This window comes from Drosophila yakuba, chromosome 3L (assembly GCF_016746365.2).
Source record: "Drosophila yakuba strain Tai18E2 chromosome 3L, Prin_Dyak_Tai18E2_2.1, whole genome shotgun sequence".
Classification (NCBI taxonomy): domain Eukaryota; kingdom Metazoa; phylum Arthropoda; class Insecta; order Diptera; family Drosophilidae; genus Drosophila; species Drosophila yakuba.
Window position 1 is genome coordinate 12,170,523 of NC_052529.2, and position 16,803 is coordinate 12,187,325.

General features: G+C 40.7%; 3 protein-coding genes across 7 annotated transcripts in view; 2 read left to right on the forward strand and 1 right to left on the reverse strand.

Moving 5' to 3' along the window:
- Positions 1 to 16,240, reverse strand: part of LOC6533833 (protein TANC2) — a 49,394-nt gene extending 33,154 nt beyond the window's left edge. For 2 of the 5 annotated variants that reach the window (XM_015194796.2, XM_015194795.2), the window contains exons 1-2: positions 15,999 to 16,239; positions 14,932 to 15,435 (exon numbers count right to left, since the gene is read on the reverse strand). In XM_015194796.2, coding sequence (XP_015050282.1) covers positions 14,932 to 15,166 — 235 coding nt within the window. In that variant the 5' untranslated portion in view covers positions 15,167 to 15,435; positions 15,999 to 16,239. Of the gene's footprint in view, positions 1 to 14,931; positions 15,693 to 15,998 lie in introns of those variants that run through there. The other 3 variants (XM_002094497.3, XM_039374546.1, XM_039374545.2) reach the window with 3 other exon arrangements.
- LOC6533834 (trichohyalin) lies at positions 1,714 to 3,822 on the forward strand. Its single transcript, XM_002094498.4, has 2 exons — positions 1,714 to 2,355; positions 2,410 to 3,822. Exons 1-2 carry the CDS (start codon positions 1,714 to 1,716, stop codon positions 3,469 to 3,471), a joined length of 1,704 nt encoding a protein of 567 aa, XP_002094534.1. The 3' UTR covers positions 3,472 to 3,822.
- LOC6533835 lies at positions 3,891 to 4,677 on the forward strand. The gene has a single exon (XM_002094499.3). It carries the CDS (start codon positions 4,002 to 4,004, stop codon positions 4,386 to 4,388), a length of 387 nt encoding a protein of 128 aa, XP_002094535.1. The 5' UTR covers positions 3,891 to 4,001; the 3' UTR covers positions 4,389 to 4,677.
- Positions 16,241 to 16,803: the final 563 nt, after the last annotated feature.

A 16,803-nucleotide genomic window follows, 5' to 3' on the forward strand; every position in this document is an offset into this window, starting at 1 on the left:
GCCAATAAGTTTCGATTAGATAAGAATCGGGTACTTGACGCACTCGCACTCGCAGTCTTAGTCTTCTGTCTTCTATGAGGTGTTGTATGTGTCGCTATTCAGATGTTCAGATGGTGTAAGTGAGCAAGTTATAGAGCACTTCACGTCATAAGCATTGGGAAACTGTGAAGTGCTCTAAATGCTACAAGAAGTTGACTAGCACCGATCTAAAGTGCTAGGAAATGGGGTCAAATGGGTGTATTAGGTATAACAAAAGCGAATTTTATATAAAGGATTAGTTGGGGATCAACTAAACTTCAGATACTCTTCTCTGAAGCTCGGTAATCCTGTATTGGTAATCCTCTACAATAGGATCATAATACTTAAAGCCTAGAAATGTGATAATAGCTGTAGTCACCAGCTCGAGCACTAAACTTAATTGCCAATGAAGTTTCATACTTCTAAGAACCTGGGGGATAGTAACTGACCGCATTGTAACACCTTTAAAGTTTGAAGTGGCTGGCCCGGCGATAAAGTTTGTGGCTATATAACCTGGATTTTGGTGTAAATAGTTGGGCATGCCCCTTTATCGCCCCGTCATGGGTTTGTGTACTTTGTGTGGCTTGGTTAGATATGTGAGTATGAATAGAAAAAGAGCCCAACATCGAGCGACAAAAGCGGAGCACTAACCCAATTCAAAACTGAAATGAATATTCCTAAGGTTTGTAAACGGGGCAATGAGCCAGTGTGTTCGGTGTGTTTTGTACGGATTCGCAGTCAGGTGTTAATTAAATTTATTTAAACCCTCTTGAGCCGAATCTACGATTTCAATGCAACGATACGAGCCAAATGAAGCGTGCCCAAATAGAATTGCCCTTTAGGGTTTGGCTTTCAGCATGGAAAATAAAACGCGCTGATAAAGCGTTGACAATTCGAAGGGGAACCCCAAACCAGAGATCTAACCACACACCAGATGGGATCGGTTCGGTTCGGCTTGGCTAGCCAAAGCCAGAGCCAAAGCCCACACAAAAATTGTGGCTAAATGTAATTGGCAAAAGCACATCAACCACTTTTATCACAAAACCCGTCACTTGCGCCGCCGACTCTGCCTGCCAAATGGCCGCAACATAACTTTTGGACATAATTAAGCCATCAAACTAAAATCTTTGCCATTTGCGTTGACAGTGACTTGTCGCTGTGTTGGACAACAGTGAGCACAGCGAACGCGGCTCGCAAAACTAATTAATTAAAATGAACTACTCAAAATGTTGGCAACACACACGGCAATTTCTGTTTTGGCATTTTTGCTTACGACATTTGTGGGTTGATGGGTTTGGATGATTTAGGCGGAATTAAGCGATAAAATCAAGCATTACCAAATTCATTTGACGTTTTTACAGTTAAATGGTATTTTTATCTGTTTATGGCAGTATGGTTTTTTAATTACTGTCTTATGAATTTGTTTACAACTTCTTTACTGCTTTAAAATAATTATAGAGGAGTAAGTATAATTGATAATTCAATAGAAGCTGCCATAACATTAAATTTCAAACTTGTAAGCAGTAAATGAAGATGTGTCTTACTATAATTTATAACCTTGAATATTCCTGGGATCCTTGGCTACCGAAAGTCTTTTCCTTTAACTACCAAACAATGCCAAGATCCATGGAAACCCCACAACTGCCAAACGAAACTCCCAAGCAAATAGTTCAGTCAATAAGTAAAACTTAAACCATGCAGTATTGCTGGCTTCCACAGGAGCGACGTGAGCCCATTTTCCGGGAAAAGCCACCAGTGGTTATCTCCAACAAGCGATTCCAGCGCATCCGTGCCCATGCCACGCAGGCAGCCAAGCAGGAGCAACTGCATCAGCAGCAGCTTCGTGCAGAGGCGGATGAGCAACTGCGAATTGGTGGCGAGGAACTGCTACGCAAATTCGCCGGTCGGAATCTCTGCATCACACGGGAGGAGGAGTGCGCCCGGGAACTGCAGCAACTGCAGGCGGAGCAACTAGAGGCCAAGCGCCTGGCGGAGGAGGAAAGCAAGGCTGCTCGCCTGGAGCATCAGAAGACCAGGAAGAATCGCATCGAGGCTGCCCAGAAACTGCTGGAGCAACTGCGTCCTGGTCCGCGGGAATTGCAGTGCGCCCGTCTGCAGAGTGAAGTTATGCGTAGTGTCAATGTGCAACGGGAAGTGCAGGCGGAATTCGCCAGGGCCAACCAGCAGCAGAAGGAGCTGGACAGGAAGATCTTCCAGGAGCAAGTGCTTCGCGGCTTCGAGGAGGCCCAGCAGCGCCACAAGGAGCAGTGTCAACAGCTAAGTGAGCATAAAAAGGAGTTGTTGCACTTGATTGCAGAGAGGGAAAAGGAACGCCAGGTGAGTTTTCAAATGAAATATATATTTTAATAAATATTACCACCATTCTAATAGGCCACCAAAGCCAAGGAATTGGAGGAGGCCCTCAAAGAGCGGGCACGTAATGAGCGCATGATGAAGGATCAGCAGGCCAAGGAGAAGGAGCTGCAGGCCGCCAAGCAGCGCCAGAAAAAAGATGAGGCACTGGCCTCCTTGGTCATGTCCGAGCAGCGCCAGCAGCGACTCCAGATGCTCGAGGAGATGGAGCAGGTGCGTTGCGATATCCACAACAAGGCCAAGGGACACCTGGAGCAGCTGAAACGGAACCGAGCCAAGGAGCGAGTGGAACAGCGCATCAGTCGAAATGAAAAACTGGCCAGGGAACTGGCTCCACGGCTGCACTACAGTGCTCGTGAGGATGAGGAGCGCCATAAGCGACAGCTGGAAGAGATGCGAAAAGTTCACAGTGCCGAGCAGGCCAAGTGGAGGAAGTCCAAGGAACAGGCCAAAACCGCCCGTTTGGCTGTGCAAAGAGCAGAGGAGGAGCTGGCCAGGAAGAGCAGGCAAAAAGCCGAGGAGCATCGCAAGGTGGCGGAGGAACTGCGTCTTCAAAACGATCTAACCAATGTTCAGTTTAAGCGGCAGCAACGAGAGGAGCATATTCAGAGGATAAGGAAACTCCGCCAGGATCTCGACGAGCAGGTTAGGAAACGCACCGAGGAGGAAACCCGTCCAGGTACCAACTACAACAGGGAGGCCCAGTTGGAGGAGCTACGCGAGGATGCCTTCTTCTTCGACTACGCGCGCCAGCTGATGGATGAAGCCCAGGCCAAAGGATGTCCCCTAAAACCCTTTATCCGCGCCGTTGGTCAGTACAAAAACGATAATCGGATAGGAGCAGAGATACGGATTCCCCGGCACATGGTCACTCGACTGCCCATGGGCAGGAGAACTCAGGGAGACAGCCAGGCAGAGGGAAAGAAAGGATCCTTGCATAAACAGGAACCCAATGCCGAGGAGTTGGGCAAAGATGAGAAGCTTTTGGGTCAGAGAATCCAGGAGAACCTCAAGAAAATCGAGGCTTTGGTTTTACAGGAGGGCAAGGACAAAGATGAACAAAAGGATTCCCAGAAATAAGCTAGGATTTACCTCTTGAAGTTTTAATAAATACTTCTACTTTTTGTTTAAACTTCACCCTTAGCAAACAGAAATAAAACTTAAACCTGCAGAAAACCTAAACCAGAATGGTTGAAATTATAAACCACCAACTTGACATCAATTGTGGTAAACTTTGTAGGCTGCAACTCGAAGTCAAAGTATTCATTTGATATCCATTACAATGGCAAGTGGAAACTGGAAACTCCTCATCAAAAGTATTGAGTTGCAATTAAAGGTGCGAAATTCAATTCGCTGCTGATCGATTTCCATTGCCATTAGTCACTGGGTGTCGAAATTGAGTTTGTTTAATATACATTCTATCACTTTGGTATGGAATCAAATTGATTTCTATTTCGATGAGCAGTGTGCTTGGGAAAAACCTTTCCAGCTTTCAGTTTTATAAAAATCGTTGGAGCAGCCAGTAGCTTAGTTTAAAAAGAAAAGAAAACATACATAAAAATTCAAATCTTTTCTGAACAGACAAAATTTTTGAAAATATCGCAATTGCAATGGCACCGAAATTCAATAATAGCGCCGACGTTCTGACACTGAACATCGTTGATCTGAGGAAAATAGTTCCCCCTGCCGAGATCGAGTGTCTGGAGCAGAAGAAACGCAACGAGGAGGAGTTGAAGGCCGAACGTGAAGATATCCACGTGAAACTGAATAAAACGCTGCAGCGCCTCATCAGAGTGGACGACCAGTTGGAGGTGGACCGCATCAGTGACCAGGAGTACCGATACTTGGAGTCCCTGAGGAGAAGGATGAGTTTGCGGCACCAACTGTTGGCCGAGAGACTGGTTCGCGTCGGAAGTCGACTGGCCAGGGCGAAATTCGAGCTCAGCAAGCTTGAAACTGCCATTTACGAGAACCTCTTAAACCGCGGATTGATTTAAAATGGGAGTCGGAAGAATGGATTTAACACACTTTTCAAAATTTAAAGTTAACGCGAGATTCTAGTCGGGCAAACTATTACAAATGGATGTGACGATGTGAGGCTCTAAAGAATTATTTTTTATATTATGCAAAGGACGTGGGCAAGCTATATATGTACCCTGTATAATATCTTTGTTCTTAGCAGTCTACGCACTATGAGTCCCCATTCGGTTTACCCTCAAAATTGTTTTAAAAATATATCTCAATAAATGTATAATTAGGAAATTTACAATAGTGTATTACGGAAAACTACTGATGTTTCTAGTTTATTATTTGTCACAATCTAATCATTTGTAAGGTGTAAAGTATCTATTAGTTTTCTTACGAAATCCCACATTTTACAATGGAAACTTTCTGACCTAGAGAGACATAAACTCGATTTGATTATAGCCACCCCCAAACCCAAATCCAAATTCATTGGTTGAACGAGTGAAGAACTATCTGCTTTGGGTTGCCACTCAAAGGGGTTTTCAGAGTTTTAGTTTTGGGGCTTTGTTTGGGGTTCTATTTACCTTGTGAGCAAAGGTCTGGCAATGAATGGGGAGCATTTGTATTGGTGCTGGTGGTTTTGGTGTTATTTTTTTTTAGGTATCTATCTGTATTTGCCCGACGCTTAAAAGTTTTTATCTTTTGTGTTTTGCCTGTTTGGCTGTTTGGCTTGCGATGTCGTCGTGAACTTGTTGATTTTAGATACAAACTCGGCTCGTTGTCGCTGTTGTCAGGCGTTGTAGTCGTTTTATTTGCGCAACGAGACGACAAAATACATTTCAGAAAATTGTCAAAAAAAAAGTAATACTCGTACCAACCAGCGAACCCGACTTGAAGGTTAATGTGGTGTAGCTTCTTCCATGCCTCGTGCACTTTTGTGTTTGATTGCAAATAAAGTCGAAACAATAACGAAACATCAGCCAAAAGGAAGTGAGATCGACTTGAGCTTCATTTATCAGTCGCCAGACACTTATGAAATATTGTGTCCACACACTCGGTTCTTAGAATTGATGTTTGAATTATGAATTTGGACTGACACAGGTAGAACTCCTTTGTTCTTCGCTTGGTTCGCCAATTAACCGAAAGGATTTGCCAGCCAGGGAAACTGGTTATGAGATCATATCGTGTTTGCCGTCTAATTATGTTAAATGATTTGGCAAATGAAGCGTTTATACCGGAGTCTGTCTAATGGAGTGTGTCAAAAAAGGTTTTACAACTAAATAACTTAATAGAGCATATTTTTCAAACAGGATATTTCTTTAATTTGGCTCAAGTGAGATCAGTGCTCGGAAATAGTTTATCTATTTCTATAGCGTACTATTTTTTGTGTGCTTAACATACAATATTTACTTACAGATGTGCTAATGAAAGTAAAGCAACCTTAGACGGCAATTAACATCAGAACTTACCTAGAAACAAAAATAAAACAGCATTAGTTTAGTTGTAGATGTGCTTTTTTTAACGATTAGATATGGGATTACATAAATATGTATAAATAGAACGGATCTCGTAAGACCCCCATTAGTAGGAATCAACATAAAACAAATCCTCTTCATAAAAATAAACTTGTAAAGAATCCTGTTGTTGGTTCGCTTTCATGGCAATTTGCTCTTACACATGTACTACAATTCCCCAACCATTTTAATAGCTCATTAAAACAGCGGCTACAGAAGAACAGCGGCAGTTCCGTGAAATTTAAGTGGCACACAGAATCATTAAAAAACAAACACACATGTGACATCAAAAACATAATGTCTCAACTTCTTGCGGCATCGCGGCTGTAAAGAGATACAAATTTGTATCTATCGCAAGTCGATTGGAATTAATTGCTTCGACATTTCACTGTATAGACCCCTAAAGACCGCTTCTACTTTACAGATGCTATGCCAATTTAGGGTTTTGCAAAACACTTGATGGCAATTAAGTGTAAGTACAACCGACATTACTGCCCCCCATTGTCACTTCAGATTTGAGATACGTTTCGCAATCCATGGGATGCTTAAAGGGCGCCAGATCTGGTAATTACATGGATCTACATATATACAAAGCACTCTAAAGAACTTGTGATTCCTATGGTATTGGGTTACTTGTATTTCCAAACCTACCTATTTTTATTTCAAGTTTTTTTTGTATATTAATGCCACATTTTTATTACATATGTAGTTAATGTGCACTATGATTTATTTTAGAATATTTCCTAATGGCTCTAAAGTGTTTACGATGCTTATCTCCTCTGAGTTACTTATGGTATTCAAGTTGCAACCATACACATTTTTTTCTAGGCGATTAGACATTTTTATTGATTCACACATTTGCATTGGTGGCATGTAATTTTCAAATGTCAGTGGTGTCAGTGTCATGTAAATAATGCAGAAACCTTCAGACGAACAAATAATAGAACAACTAAAGAATCGTGGTTACTGCAAATCACGAAGTCCACTTGATTGCCGCAATAAAAACAAATCCGAAATAATACAGAAAATTAAGGCTGAAAAATGAAACAGTAAAGCAGTGAACAATCGTAACAAAATAGCTGTGGTTTTGGGTCTTAGCCCGGTTGGATCAGCAAGTCTTCCGCTTTGTAATTAATCAATTTCAGCCCCGCAATGCATACAAAATAAATCGCGCGCATTGTGTGAGAAATCAGCAGCCGTGCCGCTTGCTTTTTATAATAAAAATGTTCAAATTTACGAGACAAAGGCGAAACATTGACGGCGGCAACATGTATCTGAATCCGACCACTTCCAATCCGCATCGCATCTCATGACATCGTATTTTGGTGGGGCAAACAACAGCTCCACAGCTCCAAAGCTCCACGGCTCAACATCTCAAGAGCCCCAACATCCGCAGTGCAGGGAAATTTTGCATTATACGGCTGCCGAAGTTCCTGGGCATGTGTACTCGTATTGTACTTATGGACTTTCGTTAAATGTTTGCCAACATTATGAAAGTAGTGGGAAAGGCGAAAAGTGCTGCTGGGAAATGCAAACTACTGTGGGAAAACAGTGGAAAATAAGACAAAGCCAAGGTGGTCGTAAATTTATTCCAAGTTATATTTTAATAGAAAATTTACTCACATTTTAAGTGAGATAAAGGTAATAGAGAAAAGTATCTAATTAATAATTTTGACTTTTTTCTTGTGCAGTTCTAGACAACAAAAATCGGAACTTGAGCTGAACATATGAAATTACATTCGAGTAGGCTATTTCTTAAAAATGTCAAATGTAATACATAAATTTATTAACTGTCAAAAATTGATTCACCTTGTTTATCAATTCAAGAGGCATTTGAATCAAGAATGAGCATATCTAGATCTGTAAGTATAAAGCCATGTAAGATTCTCATTTGAGAGCAAGGAATTCTGAGCCCACGTGATCTTAAATTTCCCTAGGTTTTTCCACTGTGCCTGGCTGGTTGGGCCGACAGTTTTCCTACTTAGCCATGGCCTATAATTTATGTTTGGCTGCGTTTAACCGCCAGGCAGAGCAGCGAGTTGGCCAGCAAGCGCGAGCGCGAGCGCATTTGGTAGTCGTGCCGTTTGGGCCTGGAAATTTGACTGTAACTGCGGTTACTTCCTTTTGGCCCCTTTGGTATCGTATCGCCCATTGAGCATCGCAACGCATAAATCAAACTTTGGCCGCCGCACCGAGGTTTTCCTCGCCAGAAATTGTGGGTATTCAGAAATGTTTGGAGCTGACTTTGGCTATATCAAGTTGCCAGCTTCTTGGAAGTCTGACTGGAGATGGTCCAGTCTTTTGGTTAGTTGTCCGTCGAATTTACGGCCTTTTAATGCTGCAAACCTTTTCTCTTGTGGCGTTGACATCGTAGCGGTAAATGTTGATAAATTAATTCGCTGCAATGTTGCAACTTTTGCAGGTTCCTGTGGTGAGTCAGAAAACTTCGTAAAGGCTTCGACAACAGAGCATCCCGAAAATGTCAAAATAACGACAGGGGTTTCTTATTAAAACCGGGTTTTTTGTAAAGCCAAAAATGTAAGAAACTGTCGGTGGAAGAGAGTGTGCTGCCTTCCCCGAAATCTTCACATCCATCAAAATCAAAATTAAACTGCCATAATCCGCTTTGAGGTTTCAGGTGTCAGATCATTTACCCTGATTGCCAAATTTTTATAATGAGCTAAGATCTGAGATAACAGATTACAGATACACGCAGTTCAGAAAACTTTTCGTGTTCCGCCCTTTTGTTTAAGTGTCTCGGTTTCATCTGCGCGATGAGTCTTCTAATTAAATGAAATGTTTAGTCATTAGGCCGTAATTTCACTTTGGCGAGGTGAAAGTCATAAGAAGAAGACAACTGGAGGAAAGGCAGAAAGTAAAAGACACTAAATCATCTGGGCGGCAATTAAAGAGAGTGAGAAAAAACACTTAATAAATTACCGCAATGCGACACGCCCACATTGTAAAACCGGTCATAAGTTCATTTTGTTCGACAACAGGAAACAATAAGTGAATGAATGACAACACTCAAATCCCAAACTCATTTGCAAAAATTAGTCAGCCAGAGTTCAACTCGAAATAAACCCAAAAGACAATCACCGTTATTATGGCAGCGACAAGCTTACGCGTAAATGTGGAAAAAAATTTTACTTTCATTCGAGTGCACTCCACATTATTGATTTTTCCGTGTTTACTGGTAGGGCATCTTAAAAAATTGCATACCATTATATAATTTATTTTTGTGACTAAGTTGGTTGGAATAAAACAAGGTAGTAAGAAAACCGAAAACTTGGTAAGGAACCAACTGGAATAAGTAGAAAGTACCTATACAATTACTATTAGTTTTTAATTCTCATTGGAATGGAATTTGGCACGCGCAATGTGAGTTCCTTTCAGATAAGATATAGCCGTGATATAGTATTACTAGGTATACCACATGGGAAAAGGTTACGTGGTGTGGTTCCCACCTTGTCCGCTGGGTGGCGCACCTGTTGCACATACAACCATATCGATAAGGTTTTCTTTTGGTGTGGTTCTTTTGTTTGCCTTTTTTTATTCCTGCGGGCGCCAAAAGTCGGTCGGACATTCGAAATATTTACAAATAATTAAAAACCGTAATTGGCTTTGCCTGTTGTTGTCGTTGCCCGGCTAAAGTCTAAACAAACAATTTTCGCCGCTATCTGAACGCAAAAAGTTTGCTTGGCAAATTGTCGCGGCGCTCGAAATAAAACAAAAAGAAAAAGAAATACTCGTAAATAGTTGAAGTCGAAGTAGAGCTGGTTGAAAAAATACTATAGATGGCTTGGGTTTGCCGTGCAAATATTATAGGTAAATTTGCGTTTGTAAACAAAAGTCCACAAATGTTAGTTAAGCGCTTTTTTGCACGTCTCTTTATTTGTACGCTGGTTTCTTCTGAGATCTTATGTTGATCTTAACTTTAATGCAGGGGAGGCTTCGTAGAAAACGTGACTTTTGTTGCGAGAGTTTTCAAATGAGGAAGATGGGCCAACCCAAATGGAGATCTCAAGGTCTGATTACGCTACTCTGTGATAGATGCAAAAATCAGATACTTTATTCGGTTGGAGTTGGGGCCAAATTCCATGTCGATGCCATGGAGACTCCTCAATGAGTTGGAATTATTATCCATAAATCAACACTATTCCTCTGGCACACATTGTCCCCACATGCTTAAGCCATTCAGGTTTTTTCCCATCGCCAATTAAATTTCATGAATGTAATTGCGAATCCATTGAACAGATCGCCACGAGATATAAAGTTTTGTATCTCCTCGCTACTTCTTTTTTGCCACTCCATTTGAATTCGGTGGCCATGTCCTCGGCTACTTGTTCACGTCTCTTTTCGAAACATCAGAAAAAGATACCGCCAGACATACAGAAGACATCGGCAAACTACTCACGCCTACAACTTCCCATAGTGCACGAGTACAGTGAAGATCAACTAAGAGGGCAGCTTAAAATATGCTCATAAAAATATAGAAACAGTACTATAGTATATGTATCTAACTCTTTAACTAAAAAGGAGATTTCTCTTTAGTTAAGAGTGTGTTTTTTGTTACCCTCTCATTTATCAGGCTTAAAATTATATAATTATTTGATGCTCAACAATAATTACCAATTAAGATTATTTAAAATCAAGGTACTGTAAAATATCTCCATATTTTATCTCCAACCTAACGAGTAAACAATATTCACTGTACCCACTACAGATGAGATGTGAATAGTTTCGAACTGCCGCTTTTTTATCTCAATGTTTTGGTTGTTTCACTACAACAAAGTGTTACGCAGCTAAAGGCAGTGGCAGTTGTGTTTGTTGTTTCTCGAATTTTGCAATCCACAAAAGAAAAAATAACAGCCACCGCAGTTAAATGGGCAAATAATTAATTGGTTTTGTGTTTTCTTTTTGTGAATTATTTTTTTTAGCATTTAAGATAAAAGTTTCAGAGGCTTAACCTTAAATTCGCATAAGCGGCGCATTCAAAATTTGTTTTGTTTGCTGTTTTATACACAGTTTTATGCGAAAAGCGGCTCAAGACTACTGATGTTTTTATGAATTTCCTAATTTAGTGTTTATGGGTGTGAATTCGATTGATATGTGCGGTTTGTGTGTGGTGTTTGATGATGTGAAGATACACAGATGGAAATGAAAGATGTGCCCGCAATTATTGATTGCATCAATTAAGAGCGGCAAAACGGCTTCTTGTGCCCAATTGCGGTTGCCAACAATTCGTTAAAAATGTTAATGCATCATATTCGCTGGCTAATGGGTGAAAGAGTGCCCAAGTACTTAATCAACCACTGAGGGGAAAAGTTGTGCAAGCTGTGCACTTGCAACTGCAACAACATCTGCAACAACTGCAACATCTGCAACAACTGCAACACCGGCAGCAGCAACATCATGCATTTGCTGCCGGTGTGCAGGCGACTTGTCAGGTTGCAGAAACTTCTGCAACACGTTTTGCCTGCCGGGCCAAGTTGATTTCAAAATAATGAGTTAATAAAGTGCTGGAAGAAAGACCAAAAAGAGCGATGTATGGCGAAACATTCAGAAGGGGAAAGATGGAAAGATGATATGCGCCTGCAAAGTGTCAAATAACTCAAAATGTCACAGCAAATGCAAAAACAAATGGATACTCATTTTTCCACACCAACTGCGGACATGTTTATGTTGTTAGGGAGCAGCCAAGTTGGCTCATTGCACTTGGTGAGTAATAAACTCCTCCTTTTTTAGACTTATCAATTACAAAATGATGGGAGATGTTTGAAAAAAAAAGGAACCATTGCTGTGTGAAAAGATATATGAACTAAGGCAGAGTTTTAACTGAAAATGCTATATGCTTTGCAGAAAGCTAATGATTCACAACATTTGACACATTTTTTATGCACTCAACAAGATGAGAGCAGGAATTGCATCCAATTTGGTAAGAGAACCACTTAGCACAGTTTAGCACAGTTTGTAAAATACGACAGCGGAATGCCATTTTATGGGATTGGAAAGACCTATTCACGAACTAAGTTTGCCACTTTTTGTTGGCCTCCTGCTCATTATTCATGCCCATTGGCTCTGCCATTTATATACATATGTACCCATTGCAATCTTGGCCAGCTGGGCCGACACCTTAGGCGCTCATTTAGCAGGGCAACCCGCAGTGCGACTGCCTCCCACCCCTTTTGCCCCTTCCGCCCGCCGCCCATGGGTTTTGACCCCCAGGGTTTTGCATTTCTAACTAATCCGGCGGCAGCTCGCGGCTCGTCTATAAATCTCACTCGGAGTGCAGGCTAATGAGGCCCGAGGGTGTGTTTTGGCAGCAAATTAACTCATTGCCACTCACAGCTCGCAGTTCGCAGTTCCTCATCTTCCTCGCCGATCTCCCTTTCTAATTTGACGGAGTGCACATGGAAAAACCAAATAACTCAGCAGCTATACAAGTTTGCACCTAAGAAGAGGCTTTAAAGCAAAGCAAAGTTGCATGTTTAATCTAAAATGTTGCTTGCTTCTAATATCTAAAATTTAATTTCTGATATAAATCTAGGAAATCAGTGGAATTACAAGTTCTATTAACTGATTAATATATATATTTATATACAAAGATACATTTATATAAAAAGATAAACCAAAAACAAACAGAAAGTGAAAGGCGGAACTGGCCTGAACTGATTATAGAATTCAATCGAACTACTATATTTGCGCAGTGTACATCTGAGATTGTATACGACCGTCTGCGAATGCAAATGTCCAGCTGGTGGATCTAAAAATATGCAAGATATTTGCTCCTCAGCGCAGACATCGCCTTAATTAGACGCAATATGACTGAACAGTCGTCGGTCAGTTTTGCAATTTGCAATTAAAACTATGCAGCCGAGTGCTTCCACGTCTGGCAGTGTAAAGTGGAATTGGAAGCGATCTGCGGAGTCTGGTGCCCCACACACGTCGCGATTCGGAATGGACTTGGCATCGGATTCAGTGGAGCTGGCTTTGAAGGCTGGTTACCAGATCGAATGGGATTGAATGAGTTATTGGCTAGTGCACAGAGCTCTGTGAGGAGTGAACTGGGTTTAGAGGCTTTGTAAATCATTTTATCGACTCCAAAGTGTGCAAAGCCGGGTTTATTGCAGTTGAGATTTAAAATACTCCCAACATTCCGGCGGTTTATCTTTAATTTGCAATGCTTGTCAATATTAGGAGTTCTAAATGTACTTCATTTTGGACATTTCTGCGAAACTTTTCAGGTTAAAGTGTGTGGAAATGAAGCGCAATTAAGGGATTTCAAATCCTGTTCCCATTCTTAAGACTTTGAAACCTGCCAACGGCTGTCAAATTGAAGAACACTTCCAATTCAATTTCTATGACTCAAACGTTATCCTGACCGGCAAACCTCTGAGAAATCCACTCAGTTCCACAAGAGAACTCTAATTCTAATTCAATCGAAAGAATTCAGCTCCGCAGCTCAACTTTAACCTTCAACTTGAAGTATCTGGCTGCGAACAAAGCCGATGGCGATGAAAAGGAGCTAAGCCAGCAAACACTTGATACACTTCATGGCCCAGGCCAAACAACCAACAACCAACAACAAACAAAAACACACACAGTCTTCCCTATGTCTTCGGATCGCTTCTGTGGTTGTTGCTCTTGTTGTCTGCTTGTTAACAAATTTCGAAGTAAAATATTTCTGGGAATTCTTGCAAGCACACAGGCACACAGCAGCAATGAACCCACTACACACGGAGAAAAAGTTTCTAACATTTGAAATTGTGAAACATGTGAATTTAAGATCAAGACTGCTTCTCTAAAGGCTTATTATTTCATATAAGTAAAACATCGTTTGAGTTTTTTGATATTAAAAACTGGCACTGTATATTTGTAGGTTAAAATGCTTATTTTTTGCAGTGTTTTGGCAACAGACAAACAAAGCGCATGTGCCGACATCCCCAAAAACCGCCGTCCCACAATCTGCTCTTCCTGAAAAGAACGCAGAAAAGGCGAAGAAGCTTTTTGCGATTGCGCCAGCGCAACATAAGAACAGAAGCAGAAGAAGGAAAAACTTGGGCATTTCGAACGAGAGATACCCTATAATTTTGTGCGTAAGAAGTTTAGTAACTAGAGATAATTAGTTAATTCATTTATACAAATGGGTAAGGTACAGCCATAATCTTAAGTACATATTGTGATAAATGTATACTGATTTAACAACAAATAAAAGTGCAGTTTGTAAAGCTTTTATATCAAATATTTTACAAAATCCCTTTTCTTTAATATGAATAACATTTTTCAAAATCAAAAAAGGTAATTCTTTTAGAACTGTGCATATACCCCGTAAACCCTCCAAGAGGAAGAAGTCTGGTAGACTTGAGGAATTTTTATGGCATTTCTCATGGTTCAAGCTCACACTTACACTTCCTCCCCCAAAGCACACACACATACACAAAGTCGAGTCGTGTGTGATCATCACAAAAGATTTCCATTGTCTCCCCGGGCGATTTTGCGGTCGAAGGAGCGACGGGGGGCGGGGGGTCTACATTTTCCACTGCAATCGGCGGCGCGACATGTAAATTAGTGCAAAGTATTTGCATTTTAATGCAAAGACAACAACAATGCCGCAAACGGGAACAACAACAACCAACTCAATTTGAACAGAAAATTGCAATTAATGCAATTTGCATTGTAAATTGTTGCTAAAAAAGGAACCCTTTAAAGGTACGCGACATAAAAGCGACAATACGGAAAAGGTAAATGCGATTTGTGAAATTGCAGCCATTCCAATGAAAGAGATGCGATGGTCATAAGATAAGCCTCCAGTGATCAAAGAAACCGCCTTAATCGAGATCGAGTACGAAAAAGTTTTAAGTTTAAGTGCAATGGGCCGCGTCTTGTTGATGAGCTTTCATTTAAGTGAAATTACTTGGGTATTGAGTTGGATTTAAAAGCAACGCACCCTTAATATTACTATCCACATAGTTATGGTTGTTGGCTAAATGTTAAAGTCACCGCAAATATGCGAAACATTCAATTAACGGCACTTTTAAGTGCTACAATTAAAATTTACCTAAAAAACTGCAGCTATTTCCACTGCCAGAGCGACGACCGGTTGTTTTATTGCAGCTCCAATTATTTTCAAAATTTCCTTTATCCTTAGCGCTGCTTGTGCCACCAATCTGATTGTTGTTGTTGTTGTTAATATTGGTGGTGCCTCCGATTATAAAGCTTGTGGTCTGGTTGTTGTTGCTGGGATTGTTGTTGGTGCGATTGCCACTCGAAGAGCGGTTGGTTAGTGGGAACATGGCATGTATCTTTTGTGCTTCGCAGGCTGCCTCATGTATGTATCTGTATCTGTATCTGTATCTGTATCTGTATCGGCACTGCTATACGGCATATATACATGTATCTGAATCTGTATCTGGATGGATGCAGTTCCAGCTGCAAATCCTTTCAAGTCGATTTTCCTCGTTCGATGTGCCCTTCTTTTGCACTTTCTGGTGGCACGTACTCTTGTGGATTTTTCCTTTACACCTTTTCGTTAAATTCGTTTTCGTAATACATCTAAAGAGCGCTTTGCAAACAAGAAAAACCACACTTGTTTAAATTTATAATTTTTAATTCTTCACACTTCACACAATCAATGAGTTTGGCTGGGATTTTGTTTCGTTTTCTGGGTTTTTGTGCAAAGAGAATTTCATGTTTACTAATTGGAATTTTTTCACTATTATTTAATGTCACATTTACAACGGTTAAATAATATTTATTTTCAGGCGGTTAAATAATATATATTTTCAGCTTTTTAAATGAAGCTTAAATATGATAGATCCATCTTAATAAATAAGTACTGAAACTCATTCAATTTTTTTTGTTGAGTAACCGTTTTATTCGATTTCTTTAGTATAAATTTTATAATCTTTTTCATGAATTTGCGAAACTAAGTTAAACACCAATTTATAGATAGTTGGTTACGGTTTATCTAATCTCTTTTTGTCTTAGCCATGAGTCAACTGGGACTCTTGGAATTTCGCCATGTAAACATTAAAAAACCTTGCACATTTGCAGACGAAACAAAATTCCTAGACAATGACACACACACACACATATATTCGTATTATGTACAGGTAAATATATTACTTTTATCCGCACTGTGGTCACATTACGCATACGTCACATGGAAACACAAAATATTTGCAATTTTCGCACATTTTCCAGGGAACTTGGCGGCACGTTGTGCGATTTGAAACCGTATCCAAAGTGGCGCACAAGAAAATGCCGGCTGATCGATCGCTCGTGTGTCGCGATGATTTTCCGATCGGAGAATGCGTTTTCCGATGCGGTACGCTTGCGCGAGCTTTGAAGTTCGTTTCGAAACTGAGACTGACACTGAGCGCAGAAAGCCAGAAAAGTGCCGGAGAACCGGAGCGGCAAGTCTCCACATTTGAGCCAGCTGAGAGCGCAACTCTCCGAAAACTCTCCACACATACCGGTTTTCCGTTTCCAGCAGCGCCGTCTCTCCGTCCCTTTCCCACTCCCACCGATATGCGATCTCTGCGGCGCTCGCCGCTTATCAGTTCCACTATCACTATCACTCTTTTTCAATTTGCGCCGAGGAAATTCATTCACGCTTCGTTGTCGTTTGACTTGTATTTGTTTTTCGTACCCCTTAGTTGTGGAGAAAGGGGTATATGGCATGTAAAGGAAGTCTCGATAAGAAGTGATACATTTATATAATCTCTTTGATCTCGGAGATCTTAAATGCTACCATTATCAATTTTGGTATGGAGGCACAGATTTTTATTATCTTTTTGACCCACCAACTTAGACCTCTTAAAATCGCAAATGAAGTCACAAATAAGTTCTATTGGTTACCTGTATTTTACGCATAATAAAGTATTATTTCCCTTACATTGCTTAAGTGCTAGATATCATTTAGTCTTTA